The sequence below is a fragment of the Lissotriton vulgaris genome, chromosome 3_2 (genome assembly GCF_964263255.1).
Source record: "Lissotriton vulgaris chromosome 3_2, aLisVul1.2, whole genome shotgun sequence".
Taxonomy (NCBI): domain Eukaryota; kingdom Metazoa; phylum Chordata; class Amphibia; order Caudata; family Salamandridae; genus Lissotriton; species Lissotriton vulgaris.
The window spans coordinates 138,852,972-138,870,779 of NC_141690.1; the positions used below are offsets into that span (position 1 = coordinate 138,852,972).

The window sequence follows — 17,808 nt, forward strand, 5'->3', positions numbered from 1 at the left end:
CAGCACAGGCACCGAGTGCCTCAAGATCCAAAAGTGCAGGAAGGGCCCCACGGCGCCGGGGGTGTGCGTGTGCAAGAGCAGGTCCCCTGTGTGCGGCAGTGACGGCGCTACCTACCCCAGCGGCTGTGGCTGCAGGCCGACGGCGCCACCACCCAGGAGAGGGGCTAGGAGACCATCAGCCAGCAGGCCAAGGGCGAGTGCCGTGCAGCTGTCAGCTCCTGACAACAGCCGGATACGCTTATAACCACTGGCACCTTTCCACGGCCCCTCTCTCTTTTTCACAGTATCCTGTGCACTCCACAGCTGTCGACTTCTCCTCGCACCTCTTCGCAGCCCCAAGAGCCTCTGCCATACTTCACAGCCCTCTCTCTCCTTGTCTTCGAAGAGCTCCGTTCCTCTTCAGTGAATACTGCTCCTTGTTCACGGCTCTCGGCGTCTCTTACCAACCCTCTGCTTATACTCAGAGACCCCTATCCTCTTCACAACCCGCGATCCCTCTTACCTACCCCATGTTTTTTTCGTTTTTAATAGCCCTCTGTTCCTCCTCTTAACCCGCTGCTCATCTTTCCAGCCCCCGCTCCTCTTTACTGCCCTCTGTTCATCTTCCCAGCTCTCTGCTCCTCTTCACTGCCCTTTTCCCAGCTCACTGCTCCTTTTCATTGTCCTTTTCCAGCTCTCTGCTACTCCTCACTGCCTTTTCCAAGCTCTCTGCTCCTCTTCACTGCCCTCTGTCTTTCCTCCCAGCTCTTTGCTCCTCCTTACAGTTCTTTGCTCCTCTTTACTGCCCTTTGCTCCTCTTTACTGCCCTTTTCCCAGCTCTCTGCTCCTCTTCACCGCCCTTTTCCCAGCTCTCTGCTCCTCTTTACTGCCCTTTTCCAAGCACTCTGCTCCTCTTTACTGCCCTTTTCCAAGCTCTCTCTTCACTACCCTTTCCAAAGCTCTCTGTTCCTCTTCACTGCCCTCTGTTTGTCTTCCAAGCTCTGCTCCTCTTCACTGCCCTTTATCATCTCTCTGCTCCTCTTCACTGCCCTTTTCCCAGATCTCTGCTCCTCCTCACTGCCCTTTTCCAAGCTTTCTGTTCCTCTTCACTGCCCTTTTCCAAGCTTTCTGCTCCTCTTCATTTCTCTTTTCCCAGCTCTCTGCTTCCCTTCACTGCCCTTTTCTCAGCTTTCTGCTCCTCTTCACTGCCTTTTTCCCAGCTCTCTGCTCCTCTTCACTGCCACTTTCTCAGCTCTCTGCTCCTCTTCACTGCCCTTTTCCAAGCTTTCTGTTCCTCTTCACTGTCCTTTTCTAAGCTCTCTGCTCCTCTCCATTGCCGTTTTCCAAGATCTCTGCTCCTCTTCACTGCCCTCTGTTCGTCTTCCCAGATCTCTGTTCCTTTTCACTCCAGAGGCCTCTCTAGGTAGGAACACCAGAACTTTCTCCTACTTCAAATTAGGCACCAGGTATAACAAGCATTTTCAATGCAATAGGTCTCGAAATATTAAAAGTTGAGTTTTTGGTGTAGCAAATATTAATGCAACATTACTAGCTCGAATTTTGTTAATGTAGACCTATAGAGTGCAGTGTGGTACAGTGAAGTGGTGTAGTATAGAGTAGAGGAAATTATTATAGAGTGTAGTGGAGTTGAGTAGTTTAGCGTGTAGTGGTGTTGAGTTGAGTAAAGTAGAGGAAAGTTTATAGAGTGGGATTGTGTGTGCTTGTATTATGATAAAATATAGTAATATTATGTAGGAATAAACGTATGAGAAATATAGGTATGTTTTTAGCAATTTCTGTGTTACAGGAGGGTTGACTTTGATTTCCAGGACAAGCAGGCCAGTTAGGAGGTGTTGGGAATGTGGTGAGATGATTGTTCTGAAGGTCAGATGCTTAGGAATATAACTTGAAATAGCCTGGAAAGAAGAGACATCTGAAATGAGGCTTAAGGACGGTTTCATGGATAGCATTCAGATAGATCACAGACAGAAGGTGAAATGCAATTACAAATGCTACAGATGGAGGAATCTGGAACGCCATCCCAGTCGACAACAGAACCACCCCCTCCTTTCCAAAATTCAAAAGCCTCTTAAAAACCCTGTACCTGAACCGCGCCTTCCCGAATGCAATTACGTGACTCACACGCCCCCACCTGGCAGTCACCTGATATCGCACCCCCACCGGGCAGCCATCAGACATCGCACAACCACTACCTACCTCATGCCCTCCCCCCGAACTCTCAGCCCCTGGGTCGGCACCTCTAAGAGAAAATTACAGCATAAGTCTTGCTTTCCCTAGACTTTGAGACTACCTCTTGACCCATCTACCGCATGGCTACTCCTCGGATCCCTCGACCTCTCTACCTCCGTGACACACCTCTGACGCTCAGTAGAACTGTAAAGTTTGAACTCTTCTGTATTTGGCTACCTTGCCCTGTCCTGTATTCTGTCTCCTCTTCATCATGTTGTAAAGCGCTCCAATACCCTCTGGGTCGCGCCCTGATGTGCGTCCTAGATACGGACGGGAATGGGCGGAGCAAAGGCTGGACATGTGCCCGCATTTACCCAATCCCGTGCCGTTTAAAAAACAAAAAACACGCTAAAGCCAATGGCAGGCGGCGAAAGCCTGCTCACACACACGAGCGTGTGAGCAGCTTTCAGAACCCCTTTGCAAGAGGTCTTGCGTTGCGCGATAATGCTGCGCACTGCAACGCTAGGCGCAAGACTACAAATGGAACCCTCAATCCTACTCTTAAGGAAAACTCCTGGACCTGTGGATACTACAGAAGGACACCCTACTGCTTAAGGCCTTTCCTGCTTGCCTAGAAGGAAGAATGGAACTGCAGCCTTCATCCCAGACTTAAGTGACTCAAAGGGTCAGTTGAGCTACAGTGACACAACAAGCTCCAGAGGCCTCTCTACAACTTCCCAGCTGCAACTGGACATAGTAACTGGGCCTTCTTGAACCATGCTGACTTCTGCTGGAGTTCCTCAGCCCTAAACCCTAAGCCATGTCTCCTTATTCTTGGACCCTTGGTGTGGCATCAGTTGAGCTCCTCCTTACCAAAAAGAAGAAATCCTGAAGTTTTGAGCTCTTTGCGAACAGGTCAGTTCACGGCAACATCTTGCGGCCCGTGCCAACTGCCAACATGAAGCTTCAGTGAACCAGACTCCATGCGTTACAGGGGCCACTACTGAAGACCGACGCCACAAGATCTGCACTTTGCACTACAGCCTGCCGAGACCGCCGGTACTCATCTTTAGCAACGACTACCAACGACGCCCGACAGGATCTTTGCACTATAGTGACGACCATCCGCTGCGCTCTCCCTGCTCCTTGCGGCTTCCTCCACCATGAACGGAACTTTTCACACTAGACTTTAGAAGGTCATCTTTTCAGGTTGTCTTAGCTGGTTCCTGTGTCTGGCCCACACTTCATCACTGTCAGCCTGAACTTATGACTTTCACCTGGTCATGCAAAACCAGATAGCTGCGAATGTGGTAGAAAAATTAGAGCTAAACAATAATTTTTGGTAGTATGTGTGAATAGTGTAAGTAGTGTTAAAGTTATACATTTCAATATACGTAATTGCATATTGTCCTGCAGGATACCACGCTAAGTTTGCGGTACATGTGCATAATAACGCAGTATGTTATTGGCTAATGGCTGTGCTTACCAAATATAAAAGGTAAGCATGCCATTTGCAGCACAGTTTGGCTGCTATCTATTCCGTTCTGGGTTACAGTCTTAGATATAGGCAAATAGTAGTTTTATTGTTGTCGCCTACCTATTCCCACTTTACTAAAGTGGAAATAGGTAGAGAAATGTATTTATAATTTTCTATGTATATTTGTAGCAGTTTGGGGAGAACTGCATTTTGTTTTTCATTTGTATAACTAGCACAGTAATTTGTAGGTATTACCGCAGTACTACGCAGACTTCCTTTGTGAAGATTTGAATATGTTAAAAAATACACTTTCTTACATTGTATTAGGGAAATATAGTGTACTACAGTGTATTTGTAATTTAACATTTATTTATTTTAAGTACCGGAGTTCTCAGTACATGTGTTTTAATTAGTTAGAAACTTGCAATTCAACCTTTCAATCAAACAGCATTTGTAAAGCGTAACACTGTCACCCCTAGGGGTATCTGGGCGCTGTGGCTCAGTCGAAGAGCCAGAACTTGAGTCTCTTTCTGAAGTGTGCTAGCGAGGGGGCTGTGCAGAGTTGGAAGGGAAGGTCATTCCAGGTCTTGGCAGCGATGTAGGAGCTTTGGGGTCCTTTGCATTGGCCAACTGAAATGGGTCCTTCCCCTCAGGCAGTGCAGTCTGTTCGCAATTTGGGCATCATGATTGATGACAAATTGTCTATGCGACGAGTCGTGAAAACTGCCTCTATATGTTTAGCCATTTTAAAATGGCTGAGGAAAATCCTTTGGCATTTTCCTGAAGGGGCACAAAAGACAGGAGTCCAGGCCCTTATTGTCTCAAGACTGGATTATGGGAACATGTTATACCTGGGAACCAATACAGAGGTCACTCGTCGGCTGCAGGTTGTCCAAAATGCTGCAGCCAGACTACTTTATCGCCTCAATAGAAGGACCCACATCTCTGACTACCTACATGATCTACACTGGCTTAAGATTGGCAATTGCTCTAAATTTAAAGCACCCCGCTTTATGTTCGGAATCAACACGGGAATGGCTCCCAGCTATTTATGCAAGCTGGTTCAAAAGTACACTCCTACTCGTCATCTTCGCTCATCGAATCAGGCTAAATTTGTAGTCCCTAGATTCAAACGAGTGCAGATGGGCGGCCACTCCTTCGCAGCAGCTGGCTCCTGTCTTGTGGAATTCGCTTCCTCTTCAGCTACGGCTGGAACAGAGCTATGGAAAATTCCGAAAAGGCATTAAGACATGGTTTTTCAATCAATAAACTCTGTGTCCCCTTTAATCGAGTGCAGGTCCAGGGCGCCGGGAAACCTCAGGGTAGCTGTTGCGCCATATAAATCCATTAAATAAATAAATAAATAAGTAAGCTGCGGCTGCGACGGATGCAGGGAATATGTAAGAGGGTGAGTGAAGAGAAGCACAGGTGTCTAGCGGAGTGGTGGAAGTTCAGTCGATGGTTGAGGTAGGCAAGCCCTAGGTCGTGGAGGTCTATGTAGGCGTGCACAAGTGACTTGGACTGTCATCTTTTCTCGTTTTTATCGTTTGTGGAGGTCCAGGATGAGTTTGGCTGCAGCGTTCTGTATGGTCTAGAGTCTTTTTCCTACCTAGTAGCACTTTATTAAAGTTGTAATAGGTAGAGAAAACTATCAAACCTAACACTTGCTTATATCTAGGGGCTTAACGCAGAATACAGTCTAAGTGTACCAAAAACAACATGGCTGCCTTTAACATTTGTCATTAGCCAATCACGCAGTGCCTTGACATCGCTATATACTATGGGACATCCATGATATACCTTGAAATTTCACACACGCACACACCCACCCCGCCACACCCCTACCAACTAGTTTGTCCCAAACAAACTCTGACACGCCACAGGGGTATGTAAACTTTATTTTCGGGCATGGCTGCTCAGTATATAAGTGTGTGTGTATATGTATATATGTATGTATATATATATATATATATATATATATATATATATAATATAAATGATCAAATACGTTGTCACTTTCTGTAACGGGGAGTAATGTGCTCTTTAAAAGGTGTAACTAAATAAGGGCCATGGTTTGTGAACAAGGCTGCAAATGGACAAATGGAGCATGAGGGCACTTTAAAATAGAGCAACACTACATATATATATATATATATATATATATATATATATATATATATGTGTATGTATGTATGTATGTATATATATATATATATGTATGTATATATATATGTATGTATATATATATATATGTGTATGTGTATATATATTACATTAGCTGTACACTGCCACGTGTTGCTGTGGCTCAGTCTGGTTAAATGGAAGAGAAAGAAAAGAGTAAGCACACGTTTCTAATATGTTTAATTTCACAATACTTGTGGGCACACAATATGTTTTTGTGACTATTGTCACGTTGTGTATATATAAACACTTGCTAATGTTGCAAAGTGAACCAATTCCTCCACCCACTTCCCGGTCTGCCATCCTGACACCAACTGTCCATCCTAATATATGTAGACTACTGTCTCTATGCGTCCCTTGTAGTTGTTGCGCAGCAATCAAATTAATAGGGTCTGTTCGATCTTTTGATTAAAAATCGCGTGCATTGACACGCGCGATTTCGAATCCAACGTTGTGTATATATAAACACGGCCCAATGTTGCAAAGTGAACCAACTCCTCCCCCCTCCCTCCACCCACTTCCCGGTCTGCCATCCGGACACCAACTGTCCGTCCTAATATATGTAGACTATTGTCTCTATGTGTCCTTTCTTAATGTTGCAAAGTGAACCAACTCCTCCCACCTCACTCCACCCACTTACCGCTCTGCCATCCTGCTCCAACTTTCCATCCTAATATATGTAGACTCTTGTCTCTATGCGTCCCTTGTAGTTTTTGCGCAGCAACCAAATCGATAGGGTCTGTTCGGCCTTTCGATTAAAAACACACGCATATTGGACACGGCGTATTCGAATCCCATGTTGTGTGTATATATAAACACGCGCTTAATCAAATCTAACGTTGTGTCAAAATTTCAAATCAATCGGTGAAGAACTTTCGGAGATTTAAAATTTTGAACTAAGGAACATTAACATTTTTATTTATATAGATCTCACAAAAGGTTGCCCCATGAATATATATATATATATATATTGCACTCAATGAGATCATATGGTTGGATGAATTGTTTCCATTAAGACAAGCTTGATTTTTCTATATATTTCTATTGCATTAAAGTAATTCTTTTGTAGTCAAACTCACAAGTTTCATGCTGAGTAATATTAAAATATTTGCTTTTTGTTACAGGCTGGTAACCTTCAAACACATTTACGCCGGCATTCCGGTGATAAACCATACATCTGTGAAGTCTGTGGGAAACGGTTGGTATTGTAAAGCATGCAGATATCTTACTAGTAGTACGCAGTCAGAAGTTTGTACAGTTGCCCCTCAAAAATAACTCAAGATTGGGACAATGAATTACTACTTTCTTTGCAAAGTTCACTGTGAGGTGGATCACTCTTATGCTGTTACATGACGTTTTTATATGCTCAACATGAGCATCCCCAGACTCGTCCTCCGTAGTGTGCTAAGTAGTGATGTCCGTATTTTACTTTTCTACTAATCACTATGGTGTATCCTTTTAAATAACGTATGCACTTTATAATTTTGTTCAAGTTGATACTCCTGTGTGTAGGAGAATGTGTGTTCTTCATGGGGTGCTCTAATAAGGCTGCATAACAGTCATCACAAAAAATGGTCACATGTTTATGAGGCTATTACTAAGAAGTGTATTGACAAACGTCATATAAAAGGTGTTTTTAGTGGTCCAATAGTAACCGTAGAATCTGAGTCTTGGGTTTGATCTTTGTATATTTCCATTTGTAATTACATAAATACTTTCTGTTTAGCACATCACAAACATTAATCTAACTTTTTAGATTTTAATATACATTGCCTGTGGTCTGCTTCCAGGAGCAGATAAATTAGGAAAGTCAGCACTCCCTCCCACCCCAGTGCTCTCTGCGCTGTATGCCATATTTTAATTGTGTGAGCTGTTGGACCCCAGAATGCAGGTTCATCCTGTGGGGCATGTATCCATTGATTTTATCACCTCCAGTTGAGAAGCCCAGTAGTACAATTTAACGCTGCGTAATGCAATTCCCCCATCATACCAGCTGCGGACCAGCTTATGTTGCGCTATACGTGCCGGTTTCCCATCCCACAGTAGAGTGGAGACTTCAGCGTCAACACATCATCTGCTTCCATATGTTAATGCTGTTCAAACTTGTATTTATGGTTCATTAATTGAAAGCAATTATTTTTGGGGTGAGCGCTCTAAGTAAATGTTGTAAGCTCTGACTGCACTACTGACAGTGATTCAAGTATAGAAATGTGTAAACACTTTTTTAAAGTTCAGCAATATGAGGCCATGTATAATGCTCCCAGAATGCTCTCTGATTTGATGCGGATATTGGCAGAAGCTTGAAAGCATGATTGATGATTCTTTGCTTTCAAAATAAAATGTTCACTAAAAAAATTAAAGCAGGAAAATAGAATTGCGAAACTACTATAACATTTCAGGTGCCATTTCTTTGTAGCATCATTTTGTAATATGTGTTTATGCATGCTAGTCTTTCCCAAAAATATTCCTAGTGGAAAATCAGTGTAACCCTTTTCAATAGAATTATGGGAAAGAAAAATAAACGAGCATTGACAAAGCCAGTAGGTCTGAAATTGGTGGTCTGCTTTTTAATCAATGTCAATGTGTGACTTGTTTTGGCATGCAATGGTTTTTGTAAAATCTTATTGGCGTGGGAACTGCCGGGCCCTCACCATTATAATAAACATTAGCAAAAGCTCAAAAAGCACACACTGCCACAGTAGTTACTGGCACTGAACAAAACTACTTTGTGGGCCAATATGCTCCTTGTGAAAGACCAGTATGCTGTCGCTCTCAGTGAAGCCAGCCAGTACGGAGAGAGCGAGACAAAATTTTAATAAGCGCAAAATGTCATGGTCAACGCCAGACCAAATTAGGGGCCCAATTATTAAAGAAAGTCTCAAAAGTGCACCCATGGTATATGTTTCTTGCATTAAGTGAGCTATAAGGCTTTCATGAATTTCCAAGAATTTACAGAAGTAGGACAAGAAACAGTACTCCTAGAAAATATTTGTGTACTGCATTTTAACATGAGCAAATATGCATGTGTAGATTTGCTCATGCGAAAATCTGAGTGTTTAGAAGTTCACTTTCCCTCCTAACACTTTTATCCCAACTCTGGAAGAAGCTTTACTTCTGCCACTGTCTGCCACTCAGACCTAACTCGGCTTGTTGCTCCTTCCTCAGTCCTTGATTCGCCTAGCACTAAGACACCTTTGGGTAATGCGCGCTCTATAAAACTCATTCATTAATTCATTCATGTAATTAAGCTATCGTTTTGAATTTCACCCTCACAACGTGCAATTAAGCTTTCTGATACAAGATCTAACTCATTAGTCTTCCCTTATGCTACTTGTGAATGTCATGCACAAACAATGTTTTCCAATTATGTCTTTTATTTATTTTGCACCAAATCATAGATAATTAAAATCAAATGTGAAACAATTACATAACTCTAGGGTATGCCTAAGCACAGTATGTGCCTTTGGGAACTATATGGCAAACATAGGGGGTCATCATGATTGTGGATTTTCCGCATCCTCGGGGCCGGCGGAAGCCACCGCCGGCCCCGAGGATGCGGAAAATCCGCAGCGGACTGACCAAAGACCCACCGCCAGATTAGGATGGCTGGTGGGTCCTGGTTTCCGTCCGCAGCTTTTCCGCCGCGGTCGGATTACAACCGCGGCGGAAAAGCTCTAATATGGTGACGGTGTCTTCCAGACACCGTCCACCATATTAGGATGGCCAGTAAAGTATGCTTTTCCGCGGCAGGTTTTCCGCCGCGAAAAAGCATACGGAACTTCACTGCGGGGGCCCGTTGCGGGCCCCCTAGGTGAAGGGGGGCTGGAGGGTGCACATGGGGGGTACCTATGGTACCCCCCCTGCATTTGCATGCAGAAAGCGGCAGGCACCGCGTGGTGCCTGCCTCTTTCTGCATGCAAATGCAATGCGTGCATTTTTAACATTGCCGCGGGTGCAGCTTGAAGCTGCACCCGCGGCAATGTTAAAAATAGAGGATGTGACCGCCAGGGTGGCGGTCACATCCTAATTGCACAGGAGGGAACTCCGCATGCCATGCGGAGGTTCCCTCCTGCTCTGGGGTCGCGGATGGACGCAAGTCCGTCCGCGATCCTAATCGACCCCAATGTGCTTGTAGGAGATTGTAATTTATTTTTGTTGCATGATTTTCTGGGTGCTTCCAAACATAGCCCTTAACAATGATGTATAATAGTATTGATCATGGTTAGGATACGGTATCCTTGTATGAAGTTAATACTCATTCATATTTACAGGTATTCTGTAAAAGCAGATTTATCATCTCTAGCATGCAAACCAGTATTGGTGAAGCACAAAGCTTTTACACTATTACTTGTCACTTTTTGTTGTAGATTTGCAGCTTCTGGTGATGTACAACGTCACATTGTTATTCACACTGGAGAGAAGCCTCATTTATGTGATGCCTGCGGCAGAGGTAATTAAAAGCTATATTTTATGTTTGCTCCTTTTTCATTTGTATCTCCTATATGTGCAGGCTTAATAATCTGAATTGAAAACAAAAAGTGTAGAATAATTATGTCCCAGTCCACATAATTTCTGGCCCCACCCCTCACAGGGACATTTATCAGTCTTACCTTAGCCCCCTTTCCTTACACTATGATGACTGTGGTGTGTGCTTTTTGCCTTTTCTTACCTTTTTTTCCTTCCGATCGCCTGCTATTTTTGTTTTGGAAGAGCAAATATTTAGTCCATACTGTACAAGCTGTAGTTTGGCATACAGCCTTGAGAGTTAGTTTTCTTATGATGTCCGCAATTATAGGCATTTATAGATGACAACTATAACAGAGTTTTAGCATTGAATATAATGCTTGCTTTGAGTTGTCTGGATATTTGAGTGCTGCCAACATCTAGCAATTTGGTTCAGACACCACATATACCTCATACGCCATTACTGATAAAGTCTACTGTACGAGTGTACTAGCCCGCGTTTCACAAGGTCTAAAAGAAGAATCTCCGGTGGTCTGTTTGGAATTAATTTTGGGTGAAAACTGAGGCACCAATGAATTGTTGCATCTGTTGCTGCTTAAAGCTCCTAGCCTTCTCAACTGCACGTCTGACTACAACTCCTGCAATCCCTCCTTTTTCTCTTTCCTCATTCTCACTGAGGTTTTTCATACATTTAAAGCTAATATAGAACTTGAACTGTCTAAAGGGAGACACTTCAGTCCTGCCAAGCACTAAAATGCCTATATCTAGCAAGAAACCAATTTTATGAATAAAATACACACCACAGGTCAGCCCTGACTCGGTGCTATTAATAACCCTTCCACATTACATTTTGCTGGTGGTGTTTTACATTCCATGAGCGAATCATGCAACATATAATTGGGTTTGCAAATCATAATGCCGATTTAGGGGTTGACTATGCCTCCATTTCATTTTGCTTGGTCTCCACAATTTTCTTCACTTTTGGTAAATGTTCAGAAGATTATTCTTTTACGAAGCTTACGAATAGGTGAACCATCCTCAAGTTCAGGTGTTTTATGTTTGTTCTTTCATTGTCAATAAAAACAGGTGTTTAAAGCCCCTTTTAGATTTAGTTAGCAACTTTCACCCAGATAGTAGAAGTGAAGTCTTGCATGTAGGAGGTTGATTATCACCATTAGATCATCAAGGGGATTCATTTCTGATGGTTCAGTTCCCCTGCCACGAATAGCTGACTGCATGTATTGGTAGCCCCCTGGTTTTTATTTGTGTCCTTCCATCACGCTTATTTAGTATGTGCGCAGGCCTTTCCCAGACTATAAGAGATCTTGGACCTGTCCTGTACGGGTGCACCAAGCGTTCCCAGAAGTGGGTCCTGTGCTCATTGTGCCACTGAAATCCAGCTACATCTGGCTTATGAGTCTATGATGAGGGCAACACTGGTCCTGGGTTGCTTGTTTTCCAGTTATGGAAGGACCAGGCCAAGCAGTTCGGGTTTGACTGTTCCCATTGGAGCAGGGGCAAGGCAGATTTGCATTTGGCTGGGTCCAAACTGAGGGGGCATGGTGAGCAAGAAATGATGGATTGAGATGCGACCCCTGAGCGATCGCCAGTGGCTGAGATTAATTCCTGCATTCCATCCATTTCTTTGTGCTTTGATGCCCTAAGTGTGATGGATATGCTGAGACGCAGGTCCTGTGCTCACTGTGCCACTGAAATCAAATTAAATGTGGCTGGTAAGCCCATAACATGGGCGAAACTGGTCCTGGGTAGCGTTTTTCTTTGAGGACCAGGCCTAGCCGTACAGGCTGGACGGTTCCCATTGAAGCAGGATCAAGGATGATTTACATATGGCTGGGTCCAAACTGAGGGGTCATGGTGGCCGAAAAACACTGGATCGGGATACAGCCCCAAGGGTTCACCAGTGTCTGACATTATTTCAAGCATTTCATCCATTACTTTGTGTTTTTGATTCCCTTTTCTATCCACTAAGCAAATGGAAATATTATCTAGAGGGTGACCTCTGTGCTGCCCAATCTTAGTGCTCGGATAGATATTGTCAGTATCTTATCTTTTATTTAACGTAATAGACTCTGAAAATAAAGTGTTTCGAGTTTAAAGCTGCCCTTTTTAGGTCTTGCCTACAGACCGCTTTAGCTGTATACAAAAGATCGGCAGAAGGAGAGCAATTTATATTAGCATTAGTCATATATTCATCTAGAGGACGAAAAAGGAGGTAAGAATACATTATTCCTATTTTATTTTGCCAAAATATAGAAGAATGCAGTCAAATATTTTGAAATGAACCGAGCGAGTGGAATTAAAAAAGACCTTGCATTTCTGATCTATTTAACTATCATGTACTTTCAATATAAATATTTACAACACCAATGCCTGTTGGAAAAATTCACATCTCAAAAGTCCAGAGTTTTCAACATTTTCTTATGATTCTATTAAAGTCACATTTATTAGACATGTGTCAAGCATCTTAATTTTGTTTGCAATCAAAACAAGCATTGGAAATGTAATCGATCTCGCATTCGTTGAAGTTGGAGCTATTGGCATTGTAAATGGCAGTGCTTTTACGTATGTGTTATGGAGTGTATGTATGAGGTGTGTGGTGGAATTATGTGGGTTGAATTGGTTTAGTTACCTGTGTAGTAAATGTGTGGAGTGCATTTGTGTAGTGGAATTGTGTCTTTGGTGTGCATTGGAATTATGTGCATAGTAATTATGTGGTATTGAGTGTACTGGTATTTAGTGGAATGGTATAGTGTGTTATGGAGTGGAATTATGTGGAATGGTATTTTGTGTTGTATAGTAGCATGTAGTGGAGTTTAAAGATGTGGTGTACTGTTGCCTTTTATAGCACACAAACACCTATAAATTAAACTTTTTTAAATTACACAATGCATGATATGAACGGGCAAGGTTAACCTGAAAAAAATGCACTGCTATATTGTTGTGGACATAAAAGAACTAATACATGAATTTTTCAACACACTCTCTTTCTAGTCTAAATCTACACTTTAAGAATGAAATACATACTTGCACTGGAGAAGGATTTTTTGTAGTCACTCCTAATTTCACTGACAAATTAGTGAAAGTGGATGACCGAAAGGTAGCACAAACTACAACTCACAACTGTAGCTGAAGATGAATAAATAGGGCATATTTTTATTTTTTGAAAAAGAAAAAGCAGGGTTCTATAAATACAAGCACACTTGAGATGGATTTTAACACCTCCCATGCTGATGACGGAACCGCTCCGTCATCAGCTACAGTTGAGCTGTGCTGATGACGGAGCGGTTCCGTCATGGCCCAGCCGCCGCGCCTGCGCGGCGCTGATTTCGCGCCTGCGCGGGCGTTCTAATGAGCGGGGCGGGTCATGGCGGAACCGCTCCGTCACCAGCATAGCTCAACCGCGGCTGGTGACAGAGCGGCTCCGTCACCAGCATGCGGCCGCCGCGCGGCCGCCCCGCCCCTTTAGCGGGGTTAAAGTTGCAGGTAACACTCCACTGAGAGCAAGCTCTGTGCAGGGGCATCTAAAGAGTTAGGTTAAAAATAAATGACGCTGAGTAGTGGCAGAAAGGAGAGAAGAGGAAAAGTGCGTGCGAAGGTCATTGAAATACAATGCCATGGTGGTCTGGCCTCGGGCAAAGATGGCTGCCTGAACTGTGGGCTTCGCTGTGAGGGGGGCTTCAGACAGAGGAGGCGGCTCTCCATGCGCGGCTGAAAGCATTCTAACAATACCTTTCTTAACGCAGAGAGCACTGGAAACCGATAAGCTGGATTTATTAAGTAGCCAAGACATGGTTTGGGAAGAGCGTGGACTGTGACCTAGTAGAGGGCGCTGGGCCCAGAGATACGCCTGCAGCTTTGGCCCTAGAGTAGTAAGGTGCCCCCCCCCCCCCTCCGCTCTCTTTAGTTACTAATCAAAACCCCAGCTTCACTGACGTGGATGGACCTACACCCTCAATGAAGCCGATAAATAAATCCGGCAAAATTATGTAGGCAGCAACGCCACTCTTCATGATCGTGCTGACGGTGTCTGGAAAACTAAGGAAACAACGGAAAATGAGACACAGATGAGTGCCAGAGCCCCTATGTACTTCGTCGCTCTGGCCCTCTGGTCCAATTATCTTTACAGAGGCACCCAGGAGAACACTGAGCTTCACATTTCTATAATGGCCTCAGCCCGTAATTACTTGGTTCATTCGCTCCTCATGACAGCTGTAAGTAATTGCCCCAACTGTCAAGAGATGTCAGCAGCACCTCGAGCCTCAGCACAGCGTGCCAAATTAACGCTGAAAATCCTGAGGAACCTGAAACATGGTGAGAGTCTAGGCCCTCAAACAACTATCGCTATGAGTCTCGCATATCGTGTTGATCACAGCTGAAAATTCTGTGGTGCCCTAATAGCAGGGAGAGTCGTGACCCCCAAGCAACCATACAGCTAGGCGTTCTACCAGTTATACCGCCACCTGCCAAACGTCCTACTCTCCGACATTACAAAATCGGCAAAGTGCCTCGAAGGTGTCACGATATCTGTAGCTAGAACCCTAGGAATGCAGAACAGACCCCTACACAGACATTCCAAATATCCGCATTGGAAGAAAAGATATTTAGTCTCCACGCTCCTGTTAAGACAATGCTTGAAAAATATAAGGGATTCAAACAACCAGAAATGGCGGTGCGGTATAGACTCGACCAATGCAAGTTGGCGGTCTAGTGTTTACTCGTCACGCGACCATCCATGAGGACAACTAACGATAACTGCGCACTTCAACTGTAATTGCACTCGTAGAAGCATGCCTTCTTACTGAACCCAGCATCAGTTGTTTCTAAAGAATATACGAATACTGACACAACGCGACGTATTCTGAAAACGCTGCAGCGTCCAACCAGCAGTGAAGAGTTTTCACATGCGCAACTAGGGATGAACAGAATCTAGCAGACTTTGATGAAAATAGTCCAGTCAAGCTTTTGTTTTTGAACATTTTGAACTGCAACGAAGTCAGTATATATTTATTTGGAAATTCGGTACAACTGTGGAGTCAGTTTACCAGTTCATGTCTCGTGTAGGAAGATTCAAAGTATAAATTAATATCAGGAGACTTATTATTAGCGTACACGTAGAAAGGTTTAGTAACATTTAACACAGTCATTAAACTATAGTTCTTGAATTTAGAAAAGAGACTCAGTTGAAGCATTGACGCACTACTCAGACGATGACCAGGTAAAAAAGAGGTCTAAAATAAACCATAACAATTAACTCATATATATCTGTCAGGAGATAGTGTAACCCTAGTTATTTGTTTCCTTGGCACAGAAGTCGTTTTGAGAAAATCACAATCAGCAACAAGAGAGAAGCGATGGCCTAGGTTTAAAAGGGTAAATGCTAATCTCTGTGTAAATAGGTTGTTAGAATGTATAGTTAGCATATGTGCATAATTATAATTGTCGAGGTGCGGTCCAAAGAAGTCACCCATAGCCATCGACAGAGAAGACGTCACACTGCAGAACCAAGGCAGTCTCTGTTTTCCTTCACTTCCCCTTTCCCCCCTTCTTTAAACGTTTACCTCGAATACATTATCAGGTGGGGGTTGAGGCGGAAGGGCATTGGGTACATCGTTGGCTCCTGTGGATGTTTGCGGCACCTGACGCAAGGCTTCAGTTACAGTTAAGCACACATCATTGATAAGAGTCATCATGAGGAGGATAGAAGGAACCATGAGAAACAAAATAACTCAATAATCTAATCCCCTCAGTCCGAAGGCACATACCAAGAATAGGGGAGAGTCTTCCTTTTGCCCATCCTCTCGAAGCAAGAAGGCGCATCAGTGGAATACTTGAAAATATTAGGCCTATAGATATGCTCCAAGCCTTGGTCCCCCCACTGTCACTGACTGGACTGAATACTCGCAGAGGAGAGTGCCGTAAAAGAGGAACAATTGCGACTACAAACCCAAGTCATCACCCCTGAATATCTTCTGGATTGCAATTTGACACGGGTGACAAGAAACACTAAGACATTAGGACACTAAGATGACAACTCACATTCGGTGAGGGTTAACCAAGCTCCCCTACCACTATGATCAGGCAGTTTCTGATGACTCCAACAGTTGTCACGAGGGGTAAACACTGAAGTCGACATGCATACAGTGCCCCACATATATACTGGAGGAAAAGTTCACACAAAACTCCATTATTCACACCTGGAATGCCTACTAAGAATAGGCTCCGCCAGTTCGTAATTATGTCACTAAAGCTCTGACATAAAGGATCTTGTTGCCACTCTGTGTCTCTGTATTACCTTAGCATGCTGCCCTCGTACTAAAGAGACGAATGTCCACCACCAATCAAGTCCTCCAAGCAACTTCTCTTCGCGGACATGCTCAAACAGTCACGCAATATGTCTACAAAAGGTGTTAAATCCCCAGCAGAAGGCTCATCCCAGGTCATCCAAATGTTCACACAAGGCAAAACTGGAACGCATTTTACAAGAAATCTGCGCCGGCGGCTAGAAGAAATGGACACAAATATATCCTCTTTAGCGGCAGAAGCAAATTCAATCAGAGCAGGCATTGCGGAGTTCCACACAAGAACAGAAGGGCTTGATCAAAGGCTGACAACGGGGGAGGAGCGCCTAGAATCAATACAAAGCAGAGACCAAGAGCTACTATTCCTCCACAGCAAATTGATTGATTTGGAAGACCGCAGCAGGAGGGATGATATTAGTTTTTTTGGATTCCCGTAAAAAATAGGTCCGAACTCCAGAGCATTCCTTCTAAACATTCTCCTGAACTTGCTTGGCACCACCTTTGACCCACCATTAGAGATACAGTTTGCACATCGCATTGATCCTCCTCGCAAAGACTCTGCAGCACGTTCACAACCCCTCATCGCCTGTTTCCTAAGACATGAGCAGTGAAGGTAGCTATTAGCATCGGCAGGCACTCCAGGTTAATTTACATATGACTGCCACTAAATCCGTATGTCAGCTGACTTCTCTAGAGAGAATAATGACTGCTGCAAGGCATTTCTCTCCATGAGGCCCCATCTACACCAATTGAATATCAAATATGGTCTCTCCGCATCTCCAAAGACTTTTACGATCCTGATGACCTGCGCCTCTTCATAGATCGCTTCAAGCCACAGGAAATGGACACACAACACTCTACCACAGAGCAAACCCAATCTAGTTCCTTCATGCAGACACCAAGGAACAGACGACAGAACACCAGCATCTCACGACACCCTGGAAGGGATCTTGAGAGATCCATTCGCATCCATGCGGACAAGACCTCAGCTTTTCAAACTGTGACTGCCTTTACCCAGGCTGGTTATGGTCATGGCCATGGACAGAGCTAGATGTGATTAGGATGCCTCGTAGGAAGAAGAAGCACAGACACCGGACAGCTGAGTATCGCTCATGTTGACACCATTGGGTTAACTATATTAACTTAGCTATATGTGTTAACTGTTTTACCTGTTTGAAAAGGGATATATGCGGTATA

At 43.9% G+C, this 17,808-nt stretch overlaps 1 protein-coding gene across 1 annotated transcript in view; it reads left to right on the plus strand.

Annotated features, from left to right (window-relative positions):
- Positions 1-17,808, plus strand: part of LOC147725426 (zinc finger and BTB domain-containing protein 49-like) — a 127,696-nt gene that overhangs the window by 58,415 nt on the left and 51,473 nt on the right. Inside the window, exons 5-6 of the mRNA XM_086964095.1 lie at positions 6,952-7,025; positions 10,195-10,277. Coding sequence (XP_086820221.1) covers positions 6,952-7,025; positions 10,195-10,277 — 157 coding nt within the window. The remainder of the gene's footprint in view (positions 1-6,951; positions 7,026-10,194; positions 10,278-17,808) is intronic.